General features: G+C 41.3%; 1 protein-coding gene across 1 annotated transcript in view; it reads left to right on the forward strand.

Annotated features, from left to right (window-relative positions):
• The window catches only part of klhl18 (kelch-like family member 18), a 55882-nt gene extending 47416 nt beyond the window's left edge, over positions 1-8466 (forward strand). The window contains exons 9-10 of the mRNA XM_046322281.1: positions 709-820; positions 5632-8466. Of these exons, the coding sequence (XP_046178237.1) occupies positions 709-820; positions 5632-6018 (499 nt within the window). The 3' untranslated portion in view covers positions 6019-8466. The remainder of the gene's footprint in view (positions 1-708; positions 821-5631) is intronic.
• Positions 8467-8819: the final 353 nt, after the last annotated feature.

Consider the following 8819-nt stretch of genomic DNA (forward strand, 5'->3'; position numbering starts at 1 on the left):
TATATTTCTATGGCAACAAATGCTTCAGAACTAAACTGCTCCAGGGCAGGCTAACTCAGTTTATCCTGGATGATTTTTGAGCCGTGAGTTGAGGACCAATTAAATCAGATTCCCTCTCTCTCGCAAACATTACGTCATCATCCCCTTCATTTGAGGAAGACTATCAATTCCAGTATTTTATTAATTCAATGTTTTTTGTGTTTAAAAAAAATGTAATTAAAATACCTATCGCATTGCATATTTATTATATATATGGGACTCCCAATCACGGCCGGATTCGAACCAGGGACTGTAGTGACACCTCTTGCACTGAGATGCAGTGCCTTGCGCCACTCGGGAGCCCTGCCGACTCTACCTTTTTAATTCTGAGCTTGGTTGTGGAGGAATGTAAACGTTTTTTTAAATATACATTTTTATTGCTAATGTCATATTTTGTAACATTCATTTTGAGTACTTCTGCTGTGTTTTACTCGCTTACACTTACCCAGTTCTATCCAAAACCATTACTTTAGATCATATCACATCACACATATCGAGTATGTAAAACTATTTTTCAAATGTATCCAGGAAATAGAATTGCTTAATTTCAATTTTTGTCTTCAATAATTAGTTGTTGCAAATCAATATGTTGTTACAGTGCGACTTATATTAAGTGAAAAGGTGTAGCCCACCTGTATCAACGCCTGTTTTCCTTATACACTCGTGCAGGTGGACAGTAATGACAGAGATGAGCGCAAGTCGCAGTGCAGCAGGGGTGACTGTTTTTGATGGGAGGATTTTTGTATCTGGTGGTCATGACGGTTTACAGATCTTCAATACGGTAAGGATGCCATTTGACACACGACCTGCACATTGCTGACAGGACTAAGGTAGATGAACAGGAGAGGATTAGGTCTATTAGGCACTATTTGACATACAACCTGCACATTGCTGACAGGACTAAGGTAGATAGGTAGATGAACAGGAGAGGATTAGGTCTATTGGGCACCATTTGACATACAACCTGCACATTGCTGACAGGACTAAGGTAGATGAACAGGAGAGGATTAGGTCTATTAGGCACCATTTGACATACAACCTGCACATTGCTGACAGGACTAAGGTAGATGAACAGGAGAGGATTAGGTCTATTAGGCACTATTTGACATACAACCTGCACATTGCTGGCACTATTTGACATACAACCTGCACATTGCTGACAGGACTAAGGTAGATGAACACGAGGGGATTAGGTCTATTAGGCACTATTTGACATACAACCTGCACATTGCTGACAGGACTAAGGTAGATAGGTAGATGAACAGGAGAGGATTAGGTCTATTAGGCACTATTTGACATATAACCTGCACATTGCTGACAGGACTAAGGTAGATGAACAGGAGAGGATTAGGTCTATTGGGCACTATTTGACATACAACCTGCACATTGCTGACAGGACTAAGGTAGATGAACAGGAGAGGATTAGGTCTATTGGGCACTATTTGACATACAACCTGCACATTGCTGACAGGACTAAGGTAGATGAACAGGAGAGGATTAGGTCTATTGGGCACTATTTGACATACAACCTGCACATTGCTGACAGGACTAAGGTAGATGAACAGGAGAGGATTAGGTCTATTAGGCACTATTTGACATACAACCTGCACATTGCTGACAGGACTAAGGTAGATAGTTAGATGAACAGGAGAGGATTAGGTCTATTGGGCACTATTTGACATACAACCTGCACATTGCTGACAGGACTAAGGTAGATGAACAGGAGAGGATTAGGTCTATTAGGCACTATTTGACATACAACCTGCACATTGCTGACAGGACTAAGGTAGATGAACACGAGGGGATTAGGTCTATTGGGCACTATTTGACATACAACCTGCACATTGCTGACAGGACTAAGGTAGATAGGTAGATGAACAGGAGAGGATTAGGTCTATTAGGCACTATTTGACATATAACCTGCACATTGCTGACAGGACTAAGGTAGATGAACAGGAGAGGATTAGGTCTATTAGGCACTATTTGACATACAACCTGCACATTGCTGACAGGACTAAGGTAGATGAACAGGAGAGGATTAGGTCTATTGGGCACTATTTGACATATAACCTGCACATTGCTGACAGGACTAAGGTAGATAGGTAGATGAACAGGAGAGGATTAGGTCTATTAGGCACTATTTGACATATAACCTGCACATTGCTGACAGGACTAAGGTAGATGAACAGGAGAGGATTAGGTCTATTGGGCACTATTTGACATATAACCTGCACATTGCTGACAGGACTAAGGTAGATGAACACGAGGGGATTAGGTCTATTAGGCACTATTTGACATACAACCTGCACATTGCTGACAGGACTAAGGTAGATGAACAGCAGAGGATTAGGTCTATTAGGCACTATTTGACATACAACCTGCACATTGCTGACAGGACTAAGGTAGATGAACAGGAGAGGATTAGGTCTATTGGGCACTATTTGCAGGTGGGAAATGTGCCATGTATGGCCCCTTAAATATCTAATCCTTTTTTTTAGATTTATTCTTCAGATCAACACAACCTACTTGAAAATGAAATTTAGAATTTTTGATTACATAATGTAGGCCTTCGCACTCCTTGCTGTGGTACATCTTAAGATCAGGAACAAACATTTTCACAAAATATGTCTAGTCTCAGCCCTGAGAGCGACAGGGTAGCCTAGTGGTTAGAGCGTTGGACTAGTAACCGGAAGGTTGCAAGTTCAAATCCTCAAGCTGACAAGGTACAAATCTGTCGTTCTGCCCCTGAACAGGCAGTTAACCCACTGTTCCCAGGCCGTCATTGAAAATAAGAATGTGTTCTTAACTGACTTGCCTAGTTAAATAGGTAAAATAAAATAAAAATGTAAAACTGGTTGAAAATCAAAGACAATACTAACATATTGCAGTCCATCAATGATTCCCGACCAATTTGACTGAGATTGAGCAATGTTGCTGAGAATGATGGATAGATGTTGCCCCAAAAGTTGCGCAATATTGGTGGAAACAAATAACAATTAATCACAGCTGCATTTGCTGCCGAAGGTGCTTCCACTAAGTATCAACTACAGGGTGTGACGATGCTACGCCATCAATATAATACGCAATTATACCTTTTTATTGTGGAACTTTTAAAGTGGGCTGCAGTAGGTTGCGTTGATCAGTGGGGGGAAAAAAATCACAATTTATGCATTTCTCGATATTAAAGGAAGGGAGCAACATGTAGGTTGCGTTGATCAGTGGGGAAAAAAATCACAATTTATGCATTTCTAGATATTAAAGGAAGGGAGCAACATGTAGGTTGCGTTGATCAGTGGGGAAAAAAATCACAATTTATGCATTTCTAGATATTAAAGGAAGGGAGCAACATGTAGGTTGCGTTGATCAGTGGGGAAAAAAATCACAATTTATGCATTTCTAGATATTAAAGGAAGGGAGCAACATGTAGGTTGCGTTGATCAGTGGGGAAAAAAATCACAATTTATGCATTTCTAGATATTAAAGGAAGGGAGCAACATGTAGGTTGCGTTGATCAGTGGGGAAAAAAATCACAATTTATGCATTTCTAGATATTAAAGGAAGGGAGCAACATGTAGGTTGCGTTGATCAGTGGGGAAAAAAATCACAATTTATGCATTTCTAGATATTAAAGGAAGGGAGCAACATGTAGGTTGCGTTGATCAGTGGGGAAAAAAATCACAATTTATGCATTTCTAGATATTAAAGGAAGGGAGCAACATGTAGGTTGCGTTGATCAGTGGGGAAAAAAATCACAATTTATGCATTTCTAGATATTAAAGGAAGGGAGCAACATGTGAAAACTGTGCAAAACATGTGAAGACTTTCAGTAGGTACTGTAGATAGATATAGATATATATATGTATATAGTGGGGCAAAAAAAGTACACTGCTCAGAAAAATAAAGGGAACACTTAAACAACATGTAACTCCAAGTCAATCACACTGCAAATGGAATAGACAACAGGTGGAAATTATAGGCAATTAGCAAGACACCCCCAATAAAGGAGTGGTTCTGCAGGTGGTGACCACAAACCACTTCTCAGTTCCTATGCTTCCTGGCTGATGTTTTGGTTACTTTTGAATGCTGGCGGTGCTTTCACTCTAGTCGTAGCATGAGACTGAGTCTACAACCCACACAAGTGGCTCAGGTAGTGCAGCTCATCCAGGATGGCACATCAATGCGAGCTGTGGCTAGAAGGTTTGCTGTGTCTGTCAGCGTAGTGTCCAGAGCATGGAGGCGCTACCAGGAGACAGGCCAGTACACCAGGAGACGTGGAGGAGGCCGTAGGAGAGCAACAACCCAGCAGCAGGACCGCTACCTCCGCCTTTGTGCAAGGAGGAGCAGGAGGAGCACTGCCAGAGCACTGCAAAATTACCTCCATCAGGCCACAAATGTGCATGTGTCTGCTCAAACGGTCAGAAACAGACTCTATGAGGGTGGTATGAGGGCCTGACGTCCACAGGTGGAGGTTGTGCTTACAGCCCAACACCGTGCAGGACGTTTGGCATTTGCCAGAGAACACCAAGATTGTCAAATTCGCCACTGGCGCCCTGTGCTCTTCACAGATGAAAGCAGGTTCACACTGGGCACACGTGAGAGTCTGGAGACGCCGTGGAGAACGTTCTGCTGCCTGCAACATCCTCCAGCATGACCGGTTTGGCGGTGGGTCAGTCATGGTGTGGGGTGGCATTTCTTTGGGGGGCCGCACAGCCCTCCGTGTGCTCGCCAGAGGTAGCCTGACTGCCATTAAGTACCGAGATGAGATCCTCAGACCCCTTGTGAGACCATATGCTGGTGCGGTTGGCCCTGGGTTCCTCCTAATGCAAGACAATGCTAGACCTCATGTGGCTTTAGTGTGTCAGCAGTTCCTGCAAGAGGAAGGCATTGATGCTATGGACTGGCCCGCCCGTTCCCCAGACCTGAATCCAATTGAGCACATCTGGAACATCATGTCTCGCTCCATCCACCAACGCCACGTTTCACCACAGACTGTCCAGGAGTTGGCGGATGCTTTAGTCCAGGTCTGGGAGGAGATCCCTCAAGAGACCATCTGCCATACAGGCACGTGGAGGCTACACACACTACTGAGCCTCATTTTGACTTGTTTTAAGGGCATTACATCAAAGTTGGATCAGCCTGTAGTGTGGTTTTCCACTTTAATTTTGTGTGACTCCAAATCCAGACCTCCATGGGTTGATAAATTTGATTTCCATTGATAATTTTTGTGTGATTTTGTTGTCAGCACATTCAACTATGTAAAGAAAAAAGTATTTAATAAGAATATTTCATTCATTCAGATCTAGGATGTGTTATTTTAGTGTTCCCTTTATTTTTTTGAGCAGTGTATTTAGTCAGCCACCAATTGTGCAAGTTCTCCCACTTAAAAAGATGAGGCCTGTAATTTTCATCATAGGTACACTTACACTATGACAGACAAAATGAGAAGAAAAAAAACAGAAAATCACATTGTAGGATTTTCTAATGAATTTATTTCGATGGTAAAAAGTCCTTAGTCTCTTAAATCGTGAACATACCCTTTAAAATGCATTAGACACTGAAAGAGAATGACTAATGACCCCTCCCATCCTGTAGGTGGAGTACTACAACCAGCACACAGCTCTTTGGCACCCCGTTGCTGGCATGATGAACAAGCGCTGTCGCCACGGCGCTGCAGCCCTTGGCAGCCAGCTCTATGTGGCGGGGGGTTATGATGGTTCCGGGTTCCTCAGCGGGGCCGAGGTGTACAGCTCAGTGGCAGACCAATGGAGCCACCTGGTGGCCATGAACACACGGCGCAGCAGAGTCTCCCTGGTGGCAAACTGTGGCAGGCTTTACTCCGTGGGTGGCTATGACGGACAATCCAACCTGAGCTCTGTAGAGATGTACGACGCCGAGACCAACCGCTGGACATTCATGGCACCCATGGTGTGCCACGAGGGTGGGGTGGGTGTTGGTTGTATACCCCTTCAGCCTGCTTAACCCCTACCATCCCCAAAAGCCCAAAGACTTTTAGATTTTTGTAAATTAATTTTTAAATCAATTAACAAGAAAAAGGTATAACTGTATGTTTCTGTATACCGGGTAAAACCGTTTGATTTATTTACGTCTGGTTTAGCCAATGTACCATTGAAAGGTTTATAATGAGAATGTTCATAGGGCATTAGTACATGAGTAAACATATAGGAGCGACAATAAATTAACTTGTAGCGAACAAGTAGATTGAGAGAGCGATGAATGAATAGCAGGATAAGTGTGGACTTGTATCGTATGATATGTGCATCAGACTTTACAACCTTGAAGTGATACTTCATACCAGAATCGGTCCCGAATGTTACTATCACTATCAATGTCTGCACCATTGTACTGAGGATTGAGTTGCACTATCTGATCTGGAGGCCTTGTCATGGTTTCATAATACGGTACAGGTTTCACAATGTTGGTGAATTTCTTTGTGTTTTGGGAAAATAGGTATTATTTTGATTGGGATCATTTGCTTATGAATATTATTATAAAGTAACTGACCACCATAACTCCTTGCCCTTTGGTTGTGGGAACTGTTTTCCCAACAAGGATCTTAGCAAAAGGGAGCTGAAGAACTGTCTTCCGGTTGATTGCATTACGATGCCACAACACCAAGTTGTATAGCAACTTGATAACCCTTCAAATTGTTTAAACAAAATGAGCAACACATGAGGTGCGTTCAACAGAGGAAATGGTTTGCTAACATCTTCCATTTGTCTTCTGTTAGCTGCGAAAGTTCGCTAACAGTGTGAGAAGGTGGTAGTGTGCTGCGAATGTAAAATATCTGTTTCGAGTCTAAACTGCCACCACCTAGGCTTTCTATTACATGTAGTAGGAATAGGAAAGTCATTTTCAGTTTGATTCTCATTGCTAAACTGTCATGGAAATCCTTGCAAACATTTAGCTTTTGAATGTTTCACCTTAACTTTCATTCAAAATCGTTCAACTGAAATTGTTACTAAGTAACGTGTTCATCACAAACGGAACCCTTGTTGAACCCACCTCTGTTCAAAGTGCAATTTCATCTTTTATTATAAAATAGTATGGGAGAACTTAAGTGGCTAAAAAATGACGAAGTGTGCTTTTGAAGAGTGGAGACGATGCACAGCGACGATCTCGCTGCAAATGTTATGCTTTATTACCCAAAATATTGAATATGTCAAAAGCAGACTGTCCAGCACATTTAGGGCGCATTCCAGTAACATTCTGATTTATATATTTTTTTTTTGCATCTGCCACTGGTAACGTTGTGTGGGAGCTTGCCGTTCCCTTGGAACAACAGTGGCAAACTATTTTAAGAATGAGGTATTGTGTAATGTAATTGAAAAATGGATTGTACAGTGAGATGTAGTATTGCTTTATAGACTTGTTTGTCAGACTTTATCTGCTGCATTTGTCGCGATTTAAATAACTTTCATTTGGGATTAATTACTGTGAACTTTTGACATGTTGATGTTTAGCTTATTTCTGCTGATGTTCTGGTAATATATTACACACACATTTTATATATATATATATTTTTTTGGCATTATTATGTTTGCAGTATTCTTACTGCTCTTCACTTGGTACTGTCTGGTCCCAGGCTACAAATTGTATTTATTAGTGCAATTTTTTTTGTTGTTTCTTGATTCTTAACTTTATGATTAGTACTACTATCACACATATGTAAGCTTGAAGGGATAGTGATTTTCTTTAATGACTTCCCTAGGGTGTTCTTGCCTCCAAACTGTTTATGAATTTGTTAGCAGTTCATTTAGCAACGTCGAGAATAATCTGACTAGCATTTCGGGAGAATGTAGGATTCTATCCGTTAGTAGGGCATTCAAAACCATTACAATTGGTGCAAGTTGAGTTGCAGACATTTAAAAAAATATATAAACAGGGACATCACATTGAGACCATGGCCTCTTTATAAGGGAGCACTGCACACAATCATATAAATTCCCAATATTTACAATTGCAACGCAATAAAAACATACCAAATTTACAAGTAACTTACAAAACACGATCATGGAAAAACAAACACATTCCTCAGTAAAAAGGTAAATCAACCAGAACTGAACTGCTCTAGTGGCACCAAAACATCCAACCTTAGAGAGTTCTGGAGATCATTCCACAAGTAAGGTGCAAATAAACTAAATGCAGATCTACCTAACTTAGTGGACAGCGAAGGACTCTCCAGAGTTAGCCATATTTGAGACCGGGTCTGGTAGCTCGTACATCTTTAGATTACGATGAAGTAAGGTATGGCAGATGTTTGTGTAAGAGAGCTTTATAAACACAAATATTGCAATGCGTTGATCTGAGTATTCAAAGAGGGCCAGCTTACTCTCTGATACAGAAAGCAGTGATATGTACGGAACCTGTCACCTGTAAATAAAGCGCAGTGCGCTATGAGTAACTGCGTCCAATGGTTTCAATACAGTGGGAGCCGCATTCATGTAGATGATATCACCATAATCTATAACCGGTATGAATGTCAACTGAATGTTTTGTTTTCTGCTATTAAAACCTCTTGGTGCACAGATCCCTTTAGCGGGATCATTTTCATCAACATCCTGTGAATTGCAGAGCGCCAAATTCAAATTAAATTACAAAAAATATTTAATGTTCATGAAATCACAAGTGCGACACCACAAAAACACAGCTTAGCTTGTTGTTAATCCACCTGGCGTGTCAGATTTCAAAAAGGCTTTATGGTGAAAGCAAACCATGTGATTATGTGAGGACAGCTCTCAGCAGACAAAACATTACAAACA

Source organism: Oncorhynchus gorbuscha, linkage group LG22 (genome assembly GCF_021184085.1).
Source record: "Oncorhynchus gorbuscha isolate QuinsamMale2020 ecotype Even-year linkage group LG22, OgorEven_v1.0, whole genome shotgun sequence".
Lineage (NCBI taxonomy): Eukaryota > Metazoa > Chordata > Actinopteri > Salmoniformes > Salmonidae > Oncorhynchus > Oncorhynchus gorbuscha.